General features: G+C 38.7%; 2 protein-coding genes across 2 annotated transcripts; both read right to left on the minus strand.

Moving 5' to 3' along the window:
- Positions 1 to 747: 747 nt before the first annotated feature.
- Positions 748 to 5237, minus strand: LOC124845516 (formin-like protein 2). The gene is made up of 4 exons (XM_047322618.2): positions 3461 to 5237; positions 3167 to 3387; positions 2543 to 2787; positions 748 to 1947 (listed from the first exon to the last, which is right to left on the minus strand). Exons 1-4 carry the CDS (start codon positions 4771 to 4773, stop codon positions 1141 to 1143), a joined length of 2586 nt encoding a protein of 861 aa, XP_047178574.1. The 5' UTR covers positions 4774 to 5237; the 3' UTR covers positions 748 to 1140.
- Positions 5238 to 12471: 7234 nt separating this feature from the next.
- LOC124847176 (uncharacterized) lies at positions 12472 to 16995 on the minus strand. Its single transcript, XM_088108128.1, has 6 exons — positions 15661 to 16995; positions 15038 to 15549; positions 14185 to 14674; positions 13718 to 14067; positions 13408 to 13540; positions 12472 to 12939 (listed from the first exon to the last, which is right to left on the minus strand). The coding sequence occupies exons 1-6, from the start codon at positions 16993 to 16995 to the stop codon at positions 12472 to 12474; spliced, it is 3288 nt and encodes a 1095-aa protein (XP_087964254.1).
- Between the last annotated feature and the right edge of the window lie 1382 nt (positions 16996 to 18377).

Consider the following 18377-nt stretch of genomic DNA (forward strand, 5'->3'; position numbering starts at 1 on the left):
TGAATAGAGTTGAATACAAGATGAAAGAAAAGTGAGAGGAGTATGAGAGAATGAATGAATGAAGTGAAGTCCCCCTAGGTCTCTTTATATAGGGCTTGATGGACTCTGAATATTCAGTTGACAAAATCTATCTTATATCTTCCAAATAACTAAAAGATTTAGATAATTATAACATTATTTGAAAGATATTTTCTGTGATATTTCCAAATTACATTAATTCAACAAGTGAATTTTATCTTTTAGTTTTTCTAACTTTCCAAAATTGTACAAATGCCTAAAATTTCTTCTATCTGCACTTTAATCCCTTCTGAATTTTTCAAATAAAATCTGATTTTGGATCTTGAATTATCATTTGGACCAATAAAACTTATATTTTCAGCTGCATAAATAAACATTACAACATCCAAAAATAATTTATGCCCTAAAACTCACTTTTTACATTTTTTTATTTCTCAAACCTAACAATTCCAACCATCAAAAATTTACTTAAAATCAACCATTTAAATACAATTATTTCATCAATTAAATTTTAAAACATAAATATGAACATAAATATGCACTTATCGTACCTCTAGGTCGAAAATCAATCACAAACTATATTCGTTCTGGAATTTTTAAGGATGTTTTTATTTAAGTTTTGGGCCAATTATGGCATCGTTCTACGTGGAACAACTTTTATGGTGCACCGTAACAACTACTGTTTTAGTAATTTCAACATATTACTCTCACTATCAGTTTACATCAAAATTTGGGAAAAACAGCCAAAATTTCCATTAATTTATTAATACAGATATAGAAATGCAGCCAACCTAGCATAAAGAAAATAATATCCTCGTTATATAATCTAGGAATAATATCCTCGTTATATAATCTAGGAATAATATCCTCGTTATATAATCTAGGCAATAAAACATATACAGAGCTATATATGCAGGAAAACAAAGAGCTGTGATGGCATGAGTCCTTTTTTCAGAATCATCATCATCATGACAGGCAAGGGATAAAGCTGCTGGGTCTTTAGCTAAGTCGGTGATTTTTGAGTGAAAACGTCACTTCGATGATGATATTTGGATGATAAAATCTAACCCGTCACTGACCAAACATTAGCAAACTACTTCAACCTGTTATAACTTGGTCAGTTTAGTCAGATTCGGAGGAATCGGATGGTTGCTTACCAATAATCTCAGGAAAAAAGGATTGCATTATAGGATTTGCAGGCATTACAGAATGACGCGAACCAACCAAAGTTCTCTCATTCACTTTACCAACTTCCTTGCAAACACCATCTAGAATAGAAAGGAAATCCCTCACAACCATAAAAATTCTAAATGGATGAGCTTCTTCCTTTGCCGAATTTCCATGGAAATACTCAGTTATCTCCTTCACCGAAGAGAAACAATTTTTCTCTTGGGCCTGGATTGTTGAAATCTCTTGCTCTCCCCTTTCCAAGAAACCTGTCATCGCCTCCGAAAACTTTTGGTTAGTTTCTTTCAAAGGAGACTCCTCATTCAATTTCACTACTTGCATAACTTTGTCAATTCCTCTGGCAAGTTTGGCAACATCACTACTGAGCATGTCTGAATCCATAGCAGCTGCTTTTTTAACATTGGTGAGCTCCCCGCTAAGTCCCGAAACAATTTGCAGACCAAGCTTTTTCAAGTCAACCTCATCTTGAAGACTGTATTGCTGGACATTGTCAGAGGCATGTTGATGGTTAGAACCAGAAACATGAGAACCCTCGGTTCTGACAATTTCCTGTACAACAAAATGCAACAGAGAAGTCTTTCCATCAGTTCCTTTAATATCAGCTAACTTCAAAAGTGTGTCCAGTTTGAACGCATGAGCATCACCACGATTGGTGCCAACATTCATTCTATTTCCAGTTCTTAACACTGCTTCAAGTATCTTCAAAAACATTCGACTATTCTTTAATTCCTCACAGGCCACCTGTGGAAAAGGATGAATATGAGAAGTTCAGAACAACTGGTGTATTGGTACAAATTAAAGTAAGCAGACTCTAGTTTGTGCCTACCTAATCAATCACTATGGCAAAAGGATTATTTTGGAAATTTCCATCTTTGGCAAACTTTTTTTAAATAAGTAAACAATAATGCGATTTTTTAATATATATATAACATAATGCATTAATATTGAGAGTAAACAGGGTTATTTTGACAAATTTAGCATCCTAAAAGAAAGACCGTATTTTCCTGAGGTAAGATGATTTGGTGGAAGCTAGTAGTTAGCCAACCACTATTCTTAAAGAAAAACAAAACTTCTCCCTTTTCGTCTGAAGGTATAGCTTACAACCTCTACTCAAACATGACCAAATAATTATAACTTATATTCTCTGCCGTGAAACTTTTGTATCTACAGAATATAGACACATGATTGCCCATCACAGAACCAGTATCGACACCAAATGTCATTCCAAGGAAGTCATGCTGAAGCCAAAAGCGATCAAGTTGGTTCATAACATCCCACTTAAGCACACAAAATGACCAAGTTGAAGGAGTGAGGAATAAGTTCAGAATACATATACCTCCAGAGTTTCAAAGGACTTTTTAAGGTATTCTAATTCTGAATCAAAATTAGCAATGTAGAGCATAGCATCCACTCTCTTAAAAGCGAAAGGTATATCAAGAACAACTTTGAGAAATTTCTCAGCTGGGCCAAGCTTGAAGGGCGATTCATCTTGAAATTCCTTCAGCTTAGATTCTTCATCTTTAGTCGGAGCCATCTTTAACAAACTTTCAAGAAGTTCTGTTCCCAACGTATCACAATTTCCTGCAGACAGTAAAATTTTAAGCTTTAATATCTCCCCCAAAAGTAGAAAAGCTTAGGAGAGAAAGAAGAGAAGCAGTGTTGTTCAACAAGGTATAATAATTATACCACATAATTTCTTTCATGAAAATCAGTAAGTAGCTATGACATGGACAGCGCATTGCATAAAAAAAATGTCTGATGTTATGCCAGAAAAAGATTAAAAATATTATAGGAGTTTTGGATATCACCAACCCTTGAATGATAATGAAGTTTGGAACGCTACACAGACAGACACAAACAATAACATAATAGGCATATAACACGTAACATAAGTAATTGTGGCAAAATGACAATAAAGAATAAGCATTGCTGTCTAAACAATTACAAATGGCTCCATCACCTTCTCTGAGGGCATCACAAACTTCATCAATGGTAACATTGAGAGCCCTAAGCAAAATGGCAATGTTCTGAGACTTCTTAGGGTCAAGGACCCTATTCTCCATGGGCATGGGAGAAGCAGAATGAACTATGTGGCGCCGAGCATTGTCTCTAATCGCAACCCCGACACCCTCCTTGGAATTATTTACCATAAAAAGCGTTTCAATCATATCCTCGTTCAACCTGCACCTCGAATCATTCAGCTCCCAACACAACAAGATTAATCAAAACAATATACAGTCCAATGATATCTTACTGAAAAGAACTGGGTCTCAACTGGTCCCAAACCATGACCCTGTCCGAGCTGGCCTTCACTTTATCCCAATGTAAAGCTTTCAACTTTGGCTTCGGTGTCTCCTCGCTCACTTTCCTAACAGAAACTGGAGCTTCCCAAATCCGAGGCGGCGGAGGTGGCGGCGGTGGTGGAGGAGGTAAATTTCTCGCGGGAGAATTTTGGTCCCTTGAAGGAACATGCCATTCTTCCCTGGGAGAAGAAGATGATGAAGAGAAAGAAGGAGAAGCATGGTTGTGCGGAGGGAGTGATTTAACACTTGCGGGGCTGAAATTAAGAGACGGGGAACGAGAGAAAGAGAGGGAATTGGAACGAGGGTACGAAGGGGTTCGAGAAGTGAAGCTTGTAGAACTGATTTTATTATTCACGTGCGAACTTGAAGCAGCAACGGCTAAAGGAGAAGGAGGACTATGTTGATTGTTCCCACCAGAAGAACTTCTTGGAGAAAAAAACTGTTCATCTTCTTCTTCTTTTTCTGCCTCTTCTTGTTGTTCCACTTTTTCTTTCACATTTTTATCACCGTCATCTTCATTCATCCATGGTTTGAATTTGTGACGTGGCAAAGGTGGGAGTGGGTTCAGTTCCGGCGAGTCGCCGAGTTTTTGATACGGTGGCCGGAAACCGTCGTCGTGGGGGCTTGAGCTTGTGTCTAGCGTTGAGTTCACCGAGTTCGCTACCGTGCCGAGGTAGAGCAGCTCCGACGTCGGGGAGGACTTTCCGCGGGGTTTTCTATCGACGCCGTCGGAGGCGGCGGCGTTCGGCGGGAACAGGCGGAGGCTGTCGGATCTCGAGCCTTTCTCATCGTCGTCGTCATGGGTGGCGTCGGAGGAGGAAGTCCTGTTAGCGCGGCGGCGGTGGAGGAGAAAGAACGCGGCGGCAGCGAGGAGGGCGAGGGAGAAGAGGGAGAGGGAGACGGCGAGGGCGGCGGCGGAGCGGTGGTGGTGAGAGTAGGGGTGGGGGAGGAGGAGGGAGGAGATGTTAGCGGGGAAAGTAGCAACGACGGTGGGGGAAGGAGGGAGTGGAGGGGAATGGTAAGAAGGAAAGAAAGGTTTTTGCGGTGGTGGAGGCGAGAACGATGAAGAAGATGAAAATGGAAACTTGGGTAAATGGTGTTGCTTTTGGGGTTGAGGGGATAAAGCTGGAGGATGTGTTGGAGGGATAGAGATTCTGGGGAAGAGGGGTTGGTGAAGAACACGGCGAGGGTGAGGGTGTGAAGAAGAAGAAGAACAAGAAGAAAGTGTGAGAAGCAAAAGAAGAATGTTGAAGAGTGTACACATGGTGATGGTGATGGTGATGGTGATGGCGATGGTGGGTGTGTAAGAGAGTGAGAGAACAATGTTGGTGTTGATGGAGTTAATGAAGTGATGAGATGGTGAAAGACTGGTGGGGAAGAAGAGACTGGTAGGAAAGTTAGTAAGTGGTGAGTGTGCTGTGTTAGTTCAGGATCTCATGATTCTCTTTCTTCTGTTGCTGTGTTTGTTTTTACGTTGGAGCAGTAAAAACACATGATGTTGTGTTGGAGATGAGAAGTGTACGTGTACTTGTTATGTGATGAAGCTGTGAGTGTGAAGGTGGAAAATCTGCGTGCGGGATTTCAGCATGGTTTCGTGAAGTACAGTGACGGTGAAGAAGATGATGAATGTGAAGGTAAAAAGGGAATCGTAGCGATACTATTAATCTCTGTCTGAAAAGTTGCGATCTCTTTCTTGTCCTCATGCACTGATGGCGATTTCTTTCTTCTCACTTGACCAACAAAATTTCAGAACACTCTTTTATTGCATGTCTCGTGTGTCATCACCCAATATAATATTCCTTAAAACTATTTATCGATATGAAATCATTTATTTTTTTAATTATTTCTCTTTATATATAACTTCAAATAAATTTGTTTAGTGTGAATTTTTAACCACAATATTTATAAAAGTTATATTAGAATAAATATGTACTTGGATATTTAACTTTTATCCAAAATTAGATTTCGTCTTTTACAATAAAATAAAATAAAATTTTAAATACTTACACTTTTATTTTTATTCTAATTCTTATAAGTAATAAATTATTGACTACAACTTTTTTCAGATTATATTTTTGTATTCCTTACGTAGAAATGTATATAATATATAAAATGTGTTTAAATCCTCGTTTGGTCCTCATATTTGTGTGTCAATCTCAAGTGGATCATCGTGTTTTTTTCGGTCTCAATCGACTCCATAAACTTATAAAAATGAGCCAATTAAGTCATCTCCGTTAAGTTATCACTAATGTCGTATGTCTGTGATGACTTAAGCAGTGTGAGAGAAAGAGGAACGAGAGAGAGGAGAACACAAACCTGGAAAAGCCCCAACACAAAAGATCCAGAGGACGCCGCGACTAGTGGGGCGCCGCGGCCGGTAGGGCGATTCTGGGAGGGCACCGGTGGGGCGATTCTAGGAGGGTTTTGGGTTTTCTGTGACAGTAGAAAAAATATAAAAATTTAACATATCCACGTGGAATTGTTGATTGTAAAACAGATCAACCCATTCAATTTAATATAAAATGCCACGTCATATAAAAAAATAACAGCTCAGCACAGTTAGACGCCGTTAGTGATAACTTAACGGAGTGGACTTAATTGGCTCATTTTTACAAGTTTATGAACCCGATTGAGACCGAAAAAAACACGATGATCTACTTGAGATTGACACACAAATATGAGGACTAAACGAGAGTTTAAACCTATAAAATACTATTGTTAGTCAAGAAAAAAATGTATTTTCCTTTTTAATTTTAAAAGGTTAAATATTTTTAAAATTTTTCAACTTTAATGTGAAATTTGATTTTATCTATTTCAAACTTTTATTTATTTTTATTTCAAACTTTATTAATGAATAAATGTAAATTTTATGATCGAACGCGACGTTGTCATGTATTTGTGTGACGTTAATGTAAACGATTTATCATATTAATAAATCTTTAATATTATTTAGTCATGTAACAACCGACGTTGTCATATATGTATTTGTGTGACATGGACATAAACACAGTAATACCGTTTGTCATATTAATAAATCTTTAATATTGTTTAGTCATGCAAACTACATCTAATAATTAATAAAGTATATGAGAATGTTTCATAGTTTCAAACAATTATAAAATCTAATTTTACATAGGGATCAAAATTATATTAACCTAATTATTTTTCAACCAAAACTATTTCAAAATATCATAAAATTATAAGACATTAAAAAAGTTTGAATTGTGTTTTAAAAGTTTTCCCAAATTTTTTAAATATCATTATTTGAGTTAGTTTATGATTCGTTTCATTTATGAATATTAGATGATATAATAATATTTTCAGAATTTGAGTTTTGAAGATTATTCTTTTTTTTAAGTTAGTTTGACAAATCTAATATGGTAAAATAAAGGAAGAAGAGCAACTCACAAATTTTACATTGGTTTTTTTAATAGTGCATACTATCTCTAGTTCTAGGTCAAGCCAATCAAATTCCACTAATCAGACTATCTATATGAAATACAAGTATTCTTTTACCTCTCAGACATTTTGGATTATCCTTGTTAAAGTATTCTTATTAGAAGTTAGTTTTAGCTTGACTATTCTTTCAACAAATCATTTCAAACTCAAACCAAATATTTTTTATACATCTTTATGGGAAGAAGATCATGCTTGTTACTGTTCATGAGTTTATAACATTACAACATCTTAATGTAAAAATAAAAAAAGAAAAAACATGTGTTACAATTATTCAGTGTAAATAATTACTTAAAAGATAATTAACGACTTTATAACAGTTTAACTTAACAATACTTCTTTAAATCTATCAATTTAAAGAAAAAAAATACTAAATCTCTTGAAAAGTGCGTGTAATTACACTTTATTACTATTCATGCTGTTTATTTTTAAAGATAAAATAAAGAATTTAAATCATGCATGAGATAAGTTATATACATTTTTATGTTTTATTTAGATGACTTGTGTTTAAATTTTATAGAAAAGTTAAAAGAGTGAAAAATAAAAAGAAAGAACAAATAAAAATGGAGTGAAAATTAATATATATAAATAATATGTGATTCGATTGATTTGATAAATTAAGTTTTATTTATTTAATTGATGAATTTGTAAAATGTTTATATTATCTTTATTTTAAAAATAAATTTGAATTTAATTTTGAGAAGTTTTTTCATATTTTTTTGTAAACTTTAAACCTTAAACAAAATAATAGATTAAAGAAATATATAAAATTGAAAGAAAAAATAGGTCGATTCTACTCCTTTAAATTAGAAATCATTATTATTTTTTAACGATTTATATTATTAATTTATAGTCTAAGATTTCAAACTACTCAATGTAACCACTAGTACAAAAATTACATTTTATATCAGTTGTTTAGAGTATAATATATCAGTTTTAGACTCGATCCAAAAACTATGGATCTATTAAATTAGATTAATCATAAAACAACCAATTTAATATATGACACTGATGTTAAAAGAAATCCTCCATTCATCTCCCTCATGCAACATCTTCCTGTCATTAGCCCATCTTCCATTCATTTAGAGAGCAAAAAAAAAAAGATAAAGCATACACATGAAATCAAGGAAACATTTGTCAGAGAGTAACAATATGCATTTCCAAACATTTATATAACACAAATATTTTCTAGAGAATAAAAAATTCTTACACACCTTCCTACCACTAGAACCATAAACCCTAAGGTTAAGAGAAGAAGAAACCAAAGACCTGGCTTCCTACCACTAGCGACGACTACTAGAACAAAAGTACCACCTTCCTACTGACGCTAAGGATGACATGTGTGAAGGCGACAATGATAGCACGAACGTCAATGCGAGCAATATAAGGGCGAGTAGTGGAATCTCATTAGCGTTCGAGTGCGACAATGTTTGAAATTAACGTGGGTGGGCTTTAGAGTGCGATGAGGATACAGGCAGTGAAGAGAGAAGAAGATGAAGAGAGAGAAAGATGAAGAGAGAAGATGGTGGAGGGTTATGCGTCTCTTGAAGAGAGAAGATGAAGACCAATGTGGAATAAAAAGAACAACATTTTATTGTAATATCCTCATTTTGCACTAGTGTGAAGTTGTAAGGGGAACACTAGAGGAAGGTGGGGGAGGGGGGGGGGGTGAATAATGCTTTTAAAAATTATTTTCACAAATTAGCATCAAATAGTTTATAAAGAAGGAGTGCAATAGTTTTAAGATGATTAGACGCTAGGTTGCAATGAGATGGGTAAATGGAAAACGTTTGAATAGAAAAACAATATATCGCAAATTTTTATATTAGTTCACTCAACCTAAGCTACGTTTAGTTCTGCCTTAAGAACTCTTAAAAGGTTCACTAATCTTTTTCAAGATTACAAAAGTTTTGACTCTCTAGGATCTCACCGAGTATTCTCACCACTCTTGGTTACAACGAGTATTAGCACGACTCCTTATTTCCTAGTCAACTTGACTAGATTGAGTTTAGTCTCTTCAGAATCTAACCCTAGACAACTGTCTAAATGTCCAACTCAACCTGAGCTGAACAACCAAGTATTTGAGTTCTCTTTAGAACTTACAACAAATCCAAAAATGGATTTTTCACAAGGTACAAATGAATGACTCTCAACGGAGGATATGTGTACAAATACAATATAATTTGTAATACTTGAAAGTGTTTCTCTCTTTACAAAGATTTCTCTCTCAAAACTTAAGCATTAGATTATGTAAGATCACTTTGAGCTTTTCTCTCTTTTCTTGTTGCTTTTCTTCTTATGTAATTATGCGTTTTCTCATCAACAATTTTCAACATTTTCTCTTCAAGCTTTCTTCTATATATAACTTCTCTTGTAAGATAATCGTTGAACCAACTTCTAAAGAGTTGGTAGCTTTTCAATGTAAAGTTTGACTTTAGTCTACTTTGTAGGGTCTATAGCTTTTTCTCAAAGCCTTAAGTAAAATTTGAACTTATACAATGTGACAGAGCAATTGGCTTCAACGAAACATTCCTATAATGCTCTTCTTCTCTCACAATATCTTTTTCTGGGATGTTGTGATTCTGATCATATCATTCTTCTTTATTGATCTTCACATATATCAAGAAACAGAGTATACAAGTATCAATTTTTTTTGTACATGCATATTTTTAAATGTAAATAAACATTAAGTAGTGTAACGTGTTCAAGACACTTTGTCACTTGTCATTTTACTAATAAATGCATCGTTTGTGTATATTTATTAGGTATGATCATAAGAAGCTTTTCTTTGAGACTAAAACGTTTAGTGGTCACTTTTCAAATGATAATGTAAGCACAACTACAAAAACAAAAACTCTCTATGCCCAACAAAAGAGTGAAAACCAAATGAAGAAGAGACACCACTACACCACATAAAACTTAATAATCTGAAAAGGGAACCTAATTTCACTATGTAAGGGCAACCATAGAAAATCACATAATTATTCCACCTAATTGAATAATCGTTAAATCTTAAACACTATTACACCATTAAATCAACTTTCGAACAACAAACAATAATAAAAACTCATTCAATAAAATACATGGTGTAACATCCCAAAATACAGTAATAACCATAAATTAGAATTAATTACATTTAACAGTAAAACCATGCAGTCTTTACACTAAGATTCCAAGTTCAAAAGCCGAATGGCTTAAAGTACAGAACTACAAAATTCAAAACACAACTACCCTGAAAAATTTAGAACGAACGATTTTACAAAACATTAACCGAACGTTCAATTATCTAAAATGAAAGACTAATAACTAAAACTTAACGAGCGCTCTAAGGCTCGACTTTAACTTCCACTTCCACCAGATTCGCGTCGTCCAAATTTTCTTCTTCCAGCATTTCTTCAAGTGACGCACCTCCATCTGCTCACATCCACACGGATGATCATTGCAAAGACAAGACGAACGTACAGAGACAACAGACAACACAAGGAAAACGAAGGGTAAGCTTATGTAATTTAATTTATACATCAACATATAAAATAAACATTTCAATCCACACAAGCACATAGTTCAACATATAACATCATAGGAAATATATATATATATAGACCGACCGTCCGGACTGTATGAATCTGTGTAGCTACAAGCGTCCTTGCACCCGAGTGATGAAGTAACTGGGATACACTCAACAGCTGCCACTCGAGGTTAGTCCGTTCTTACGTCGCCCATGTTAACTTATGGACTAAGGACCTCCTGCCGTTCCCACACATGACCTACCACCTCTACGTGAGGATGAGTACTCACGAAACATCAGGATGGACAGCCAGCATTAGCATAGCCACAGTCATACTTTACCAAATCCAATATTCAATATATATATGAGTCGTTCCTCCCTGGAACGCTCGTCCACAATCCATAATCGTATAATCACCCAATATAGTGTTCACCCTTCAAGTTCTTATAATTTATCATCATTTTCATCTTTAGTTTTAAGAACATAAAATAACGAACGTTCAGCCCTTTGAAGAACTAGGACGAACGTCAAGAGAATATACTGAATGAACTAAGGAGTCTATAACGAACGTTACTATCTATGCGGTCAGTTAAATGAACTAACCCGTTTGGATGTACACTGATACTTAAAGAAAATTTCATCATGAAGACCTTAGATCAGATTCAATGTAAGAAGGAGAGCCGAGAATGTTTAGAACTATTTTGGTAGTAATTCGCATACAGACGACTGATGCCAGTAAATGAACGAACGCGAGGAAAAGAAGAATATTATTATAATTGAACGAACGCTATTTTATCAAAGTGGGATATTCAATAATACGAGCGCTTGGTATAAGACCGAGCACCGCTTATGACGAACACTAGGTAGATGACCGAGCACCAATTATGACGAACGCTTAGTACAAGACCGAGCGCTATTTATGACGAACGCTTAGTACATTCAGATTTTTCATCTATCTTAACTCAATATTTCTCATACAATTCATACTTTATAATTTCATATCCATCATTAATTCATATACTTTATAGAATTCATCATATTTACAACTCATACTCTACAATAATCATCCATCTTTTAATCCATACGTATCACCATCAACATGCAGTTCAACCAACAAAAATCATATTCATTCAGTACAACAGTGCTCGTTCATGCATACTAAATCAACATATATACATATATATATCATACATTCAGTACATATCATGCTTTCATACAACATACAAGTATAAATTAAATTAATAAGCTTCCCTTACCTGGATCAGTGGTGAACGTCCTAAACTCAAGGTTCTTGGTTCGTCCGCTAACAGTTTTCTACCCTCAAAGTATCACTTAATTCTTCCAACCCGATCTAATCATAAAAACCAAGAAATACTAAGAATTTAACCCTTCATGCAACCAAAATTTGGTTTCGCAGGAATAGAAGAACGAACGATTAAAGGGAAGAAACTTACCAGTTTCAGATCTCAAATGTAATCGGTTCAAAATGGAGCTTATGACGCCGGGAACGCTTCTACCGTTTCTGAAATGGGATCGGAGAAAGGAGTGGTGAGTTGCAGTAGAGAGAAGATAGGGTTTTCTAGAGAGAAGGTGGAGAAAATGAAAAGTCTGATTCTGAGGAAGAAGAAGAGTGCGTGCAGGGTAGTGGGAGGGTTTTTTAGAAATCAGTTTTGTTCAACCCACGTCCAAACGGACGAGCGTCTCCCCTGCCGACACCTGCACCCCCACTACTGACTTCAGAAGCTTGTATTGTGACAAGTGGCGCTCATGCATGGAGTGTAGAGTGGGTTTTTAATGCTACTGAGCGTGTGGCGGGGTGCATTTATGAAAGCAACCAGGTGACTCAGCAGTGCATTTAATTTGGATTAGACAGATGGCTTACGGTTTAATTTTCCAAGGTCTCACATTCCTCCTAACTACAAAAATTTTCGTCCTCGAAAATTAAGACTTACCCAGAAATAAGTGGGGGTACAAGTCCTTCATGGCGCTCTCCACTTCTCACGTTGAGTCACCAGTCCTTGCGTCCCATAACACTTTCACCACTCGGACAGCTTTCCGCTTGTAATATTTGGTATTACTTTCTTCAATGCGTACTGGCTGCATCTCTAACGTTCGGTCCGGACGAAGATGAACGTCTTCCAACTCCAGTACGTGGGATGGGTTCGCTATGTATTTCCGAAGTTGGGAAACGTGGAAAACTGGGTGAAGGTTCGACAGCTGAGGAGGTAAGGCAAGTTCGTACGCTACTGGGCCGATCTTCCTCAGAATTTGATACGGTCCAATGAATTTGGGGGACAGCTTCTTTGGACGAATGGCTCGGCCTACTCTGGTAATTGGGTTGAGTCGAAGAAATACATGATCTCCTGCAGCGAACTCCAAAGGTCTTCTTCTTTTGTCCGCATAGGACTTCTGTCTGCTCAGGGATGTCTTCAATCTTTCTTGGATTTGCTTCACTTTCTCGGTCGTCTGCTGGATAAGTTCAGGTCCGGTTAGTACGTTCTCTCCTTCTTGAAACCAACAAAGTGGCGTTCGGCATTTTCTTCCATAGAGAGCTTCAAACGGCGCCATCCCAATGCTAGCCTGAAAGCTGTTGTTGTATGTGAATTCCACTAGCGGCAAGATTTCATCCCAAGCGCCTAAGTGATCTAGGACGCACGTCCTCAGTAAGTCTTCAAGCATCTGGATGGTCCTCTCAGATTGGTCGTCCGTCTGAGGGTGATAAGCTGAACTCATCTGCAACTTGCTTCCAAATTCACTTTGCAAAGATTGCCAAAACCGAGATGTGAATCTCGTGTCTCGGTCAGAAATGATGCTCGAAGGGACTCCATGCAAACGAACGATTTCCTTGATATACAACTTAGCTAAGTTGGTCATCGACATCTTCAAATTGACTGCCAGGAAGTGGGCGCTCTTCGTTATTCTATCCACGATTACCCAAATCGAGTCATGATTCCTGACCATGCGTGGTAGATGGGTCACAAAATCCATGGAGATGCTGTCCCACTTCCATTCTGGAATTTCCAATTGCTGAAGTAAGCCGCCTGGTCTTTGGTGCTCCGCCTTCGCTCTTTGACAAGTCAAGCATGATGCCACAAAACGAGCAACATCACTCTTCATTCCAGGCCACCAGAACGAGTGCCGAAGGTCTTGATACATCTTAGTCATACCAGGGTGTATGCTAAGACAACTATGATGCCCTTCCTCCAAAATAATCCGCTTCAGCTCGCCATCATTAGGAACGCACGTCCTACCCATGTATCGTAATAGGTCGTCCGTTCCAGCACTGAACTCCTTGGCTTGATCTGAACCGAGCGTGCTCAAAATCTTCACCAAGTCTTCGTCTTCGCGTTGCTTCATCTTGATACGGTCAAACACATTGCTAGATATTCTAAGGTTGCAACATTTAATGCTGTTCGGTTCCAGTTCGAACTGCAACCTTAGATCTCTAAAGCTCTCCACCAAACTGAGTTCTTTTACCATCATTACCGAGACATGAACTGCCTTCCTACTTAGGGCGTCCGCCACTACGTTAGCCTTTCCCGGATGATAAAGCAGCTCAAAGTCATAGTCTTTCAAGAACTCTAGCCAACGCCTCTGCCTCATGTTCAACTCCTTCTGATCAAATAAATATTTGAGGCTCTTGTGATCACTGAAGACTTGGAATGTAGATCCGTACAAATAATGCCTCCAAATCTTCAGTGCGAAAACGACCGCTGCCAACTCCAGGTCGTGTGTTGGGTAATTTCTCTCATGAATATTCAATTGACGAGACGCGTACGCTACCGCTCGCTTCTCTTGCATCAGCACACAACCTAAACCTTGGTGAGAAGCGTCGCAGTACACCTCGAACAGTTTGGCCGTGTCTGGAATAATTAGCACTGGAGCGCTCGTCAACTTCACTTTCAACTCCTGGAAGCTTGTTTCACACCGATCGGTCCATGCGAACGGCTGATCTTTCCGGGTCAACTGAGTTAGCGGAGCCACTATCTTAGCAAATCCTTCAATAAAACGTCTGTAGTAGCCCGCAAGCCCCACAAAGCTACGAACCTCAGTGACCGAACGGGGACTCTCCCACTCCAATACTGCTCGTACCTTAGCTGGATCTACCGAGATACCTTCAGCCGACACCAAGTGCCCCAAAAACTGAACTTCCTTCATCCAGAACTCACATTTTGACAATTTGGCGTACAACTCCTTCTCCCTCAATACGCCAAGTACAATCCTCAAGTGTTCTTCATGTTCGTCCTGGGTCTTGGAATAGATGAGAATATCATCTATGAAGACGACCACAAACTTGTCCAAGTACGGCCTGAAGATGCGATTCATATATTCCATGAACACTGCTGGAGCGTTCGTTACGCCGAATGGCATCACCACGTACTCATAATGCCCATAACGAGATCTGAACGCTGTCTTCTGGATGTCTTCCTCCTTAACTCTGATTTGATGATATCCAGATCTCAAATCAATCTTCGAGAATACTGCGGCCCCGTGCAGTTGATCCAACAAATCATCTATCCTTGGCAACGGGTACTTATTCTTGATGGTCAGTTTGTTTAATTGCCTGTAATCTATACACAACCGTGAGCTGCCATCTTTCTTCTTCACCAATAGTACAAGCACTCCCCATGGTGATACGCTCGGCCTAATGAACTGTTTTTCCATCAACTCTTCAATCTGCTCCTTGAGTTCAGCTAACTCCGCAGGCGACATCCGATAAGGCTGAACGAAGATGGGGGCTGCCGTCGTCACCAAATCAATGGTGAATTCAACTTCACGAACAGGAGGCAGTCCCGGTATTTCTTCCGGAAAGACGTCCGGGAACTCATCCACAACCGATCGTCCATTACTATCACTAGTGGACGATCGTCCTTTTACCAATCCTCCGAATTTCTGATCTTCATGCGTCATAATCAGGAAACAGCTGGCGCCCTCCATAATGTCTTCTTTCAGTTGGCCGAGCGTCACTGACAATTCTTCTTCTTCTTCATCCGGAAAGATTAACTCCTTCTTACCACAGTCTATGAGAATGCGATTGGTAGCCAACCAATCCATTCCTAGAATCACTTGTAATTCCTTCAAAGGTAAACAGATCGAGTTCACCTTATAACTACGCCCCTCAACCACAATAGGACATCTAATGCATACGGTAGATGTCCTAAGCTCTCCAGCCGCTGGGGTTGATACCACCAAGTCGAACTGCATCTCTCTCTCAGCTATTCCCAGTTTTTCAACGCACGCCTTCGAGATGAAGGAGTGAGTCGCCCCCGAATCATACAGTACACGACATGGCATTCCATACAGCAAGCATTCACCAGTTATAAGATTACCTGAGCTTGCTGCCTCAGCGCTCGTTATAGCGTACACACGTCCCACTGCTTGTGCTCTGCCACCCCTCGGTTGGTTCCTTCCAGCGTTTGGTGGCCTCATCACTGCACGTCCACCCATGTTGCACTCGTTATCCAAGTGCCCATTCCGTCCACAACGGTTGCAGTGTTTTCCTCCCACCAGCTGAGGACATGAAGAACAATAGTGTGGCCCTCCACACTGGAAACAAGTAACGTTTTCGTGCTGACCAGACTGTCCGGCAGGAATCAAGGCTTGAGACCCACTCGCGCTAGATGGCTGGTTTGGACGAGCGTAAGGGGCTCTCCTCTGACTACTACCTCCCCTGGACACGATCGGTCCCCTAATCACTTGTTGCTGTTTCTTCTGTCGTTCCGCTTCTGCCATATTCTTCTCCAATACCTTGGCTCTCTCAACCATAGCAGGAAACGACCGCATGCACAAACTGGAAATCAAGACCTTCAGATCACTCCGCAGTCCGTTCTCAAACTTCCTGCACTGCCACTCTTCACTGGTGGCCATCGTATTGAAACGGACAAGGTGCTTGAACTTGTTGGTGTATTCAGAAACTGACATCCCACCTTGAACCAGTTGTAGAAACTCCACCTCCTTCGCAAAACGGACGCTGTCAGGGAAGTACTCTTCATAAAACTTGCTACGGAATACTTCCCATGTAATATGACGTTGGGCGTCTGCCAGAATAGCCCTCGTGCTCGCCCACCAGTGGCTCGCTTCCCTAGTCAATAGATATTCTGTGAACGCCAACCTGTTCTCATCTGGGCATCTCTTGGCGTTGAAGATCCTCTCCATGTCCCTTAACCATTGATCTGCCTCGTCAGGGAGGCCCTTTCCACTGAATTTAGCCGGATGGTGTTGGAGGAAACTTTCCAAGCTCCACTCAGCAGCAGGTTGGGTAGTGTTTGAAGAGGACGCCCCCGGAGTGTGCCTGGTTGCCGCTAAAATCTCCATTAACTGTCTTTGAGTAGCTTCAGAGTTGGCGCGAGAGGCCTCCAAACTCTGCAAAGCATTCTGATTTTGCTGCATCAGGGTAGCGTTCTGTTCCATCAACGTGGTATTCTGCTGCTGCAATCTATCAATCACCGTTTCCAACAACCTAGTGTTGTTGGACGCATCAGGTTCATTAGGCTGCGGTGGAGGAGGGAGTCTAGGTGCCATTTGTTCTCTGGAAACAGAGAAAAACGAGCGTTAGTCATGTTTAAAGAGTTGAAAAATAACTCATTAAACACATATTAAGCACACAGCAAAAACACAGTGTACTCATAACCTACAGTGTCCTTTAATAGAACAAAACTGCTCTGATATCACTAATGTAACATCCCAAAATATAGTAATAACCATAAATTAGAATTAATTACATTTAACAGTAAAACCATGCAGTCTTTACACTAAGATTCCAAGTTCAAAAGCCGAACGGCTTAAAGTACAGAACTACAAAATTCAAAACACAACTACCCTGAAAAATTTAGAACGAACGGTTTTACAAAACATTAACCGAACGTTCAATTATCTAAACTGAAAGACTAATAACTAAAACTTAACGAGCGCTCTAAGGCTCAACTTTAACTTCCACTTCCACCAGATTCGCGTCGTCCAAATTTTCTTCTTCCAGCATTTCTTCAAGTGACGCACCTCCATCTGCTCACATCCACACGGATGATCATTGCAAAGACAAGACGAACGTACAGAGACAACAGACAACACAAGGAAAACGAAGGGTAAGCTTATGTAATTTAATTTATACATCAACATATAAAATAAACATTTCAATCCACACAAGCACATAGTTCAACATATAACATCATACGAAATATATATATATAGACCGACCGTCCGGACTGTATGAATCTGTGTAGCTACAGGCGTCCTTGCACCCGAGTGATGAAGTAACTGGGATACACTCAACAGCTGCCACTCGAGGTTAGTCCGTTCTTACGTCGCCCATGTTAACTTATGGACTAAGGACCTCCTGCCGTTCCCACACATGACCTACCACCTCTACATGAGGATGAGTACTCACGGAACATCAGGATGGACAGCCAACATTAGCATAGCCACAGTCATACTTTACCAAATCCAATATTCAATATATATATGAGTCGTTCCTCCCTGGAACGCTCGTCCACAATCCATAATCGTATAATCACCCAATATAGTGTTCACCCTTCAAGTTCTTATAATTTATCATCATTTTCATCTTTAGTTTTAAGAACATAAAATAACGAACGTTCAGCCCTTTGAAGAACTAGGACGAACGTCAAGAGAATATATTGAATGAACTAAGGAGTCTATAACGAACGTTACTATCTATGCAGTTAGTTAAATGAACTAACCCGTTTGGATGTACACTGATACTTAAAGAAAATTTCATCATGAAGACCTTAGATCAGATCCAATGTAAGAAGGAGAGCCGAGAATGTTTAGAACTATTTTGGTAGTAATTCGCATACAGACGACTGATGCCAGTAAATGAACGAACGCGAGGAAAAGAAGAATATTATTATAATTGAACGAACGCTATTTTATCAAAGTGGGATATT

The sequence above is a fragment of the Vigna umbellata genome, chromosome 1 (genome assembly GCF_029865625.1).
Source record: "Vigna umbellata cultivar VRB3 chromosome 1, Vumbellata_1.0, whole genome shotgun sequence".
Taxonomy (NCBI): domain Eukaryota; kingdom Viridiplantae; phylum Streptophyta; class Magnoliopsida; order Fabales; family Fabaceae; genus Vigna; species Vigna umbellata.

What these genes read in the sequence shown, in the direction of transcription:
- LOC124845516 (XM_047322618.2), bottom strand. Translation starts at nt 4,773, where the DNA reads ATGTGTACACTCTTCAACATTCTTCTTTTGCTTCTCACACTTTCTTCT. An exon ending in TTGAGACCCAGTTCTTTTCA is followed by an intron (nt 3,388 to 3,460) that starts GTAAGATATCAT and finishes TTCGAGGTGCAG; the next exon opens with GTTGAACGAGGATATGATTG. An exon ending in AGTCCTTTGAAACTCTGGAG is followed by an intron (nt 1,948 to 2,542) that starts GTATATGTATTC and finishes CCTTTTCCACAG; the next exon opens with GTGGCCTGTGAGGAATTAAA.
- LOC124847176 (XM_088108128.1), bottom strand. Translation starts at nt 16,995, where the DNA reads ATGGCACCTAGACTCCCTCCTCCACCGCAGCCTAATGAACCTGATGCG. An exon ending in ACGACCTGGAGTTGGCAGCG is followed by an intron (nt 14,068 to 14,184) that starts GTCGTTTTCGCA and finishes AACATGAGGCAG; the next exon opens with AGGCGTTGGCTAGAGTTCTT. An exon ending in TTACGATACATGGGTAGGAC is followed by an intron (nt 13,541 to 13,717) that starts GTGCGTTCCTAA and finishes GACTTGTCAAAG; the next exon opens with AGCGAAGGCGGAGCACCAAA.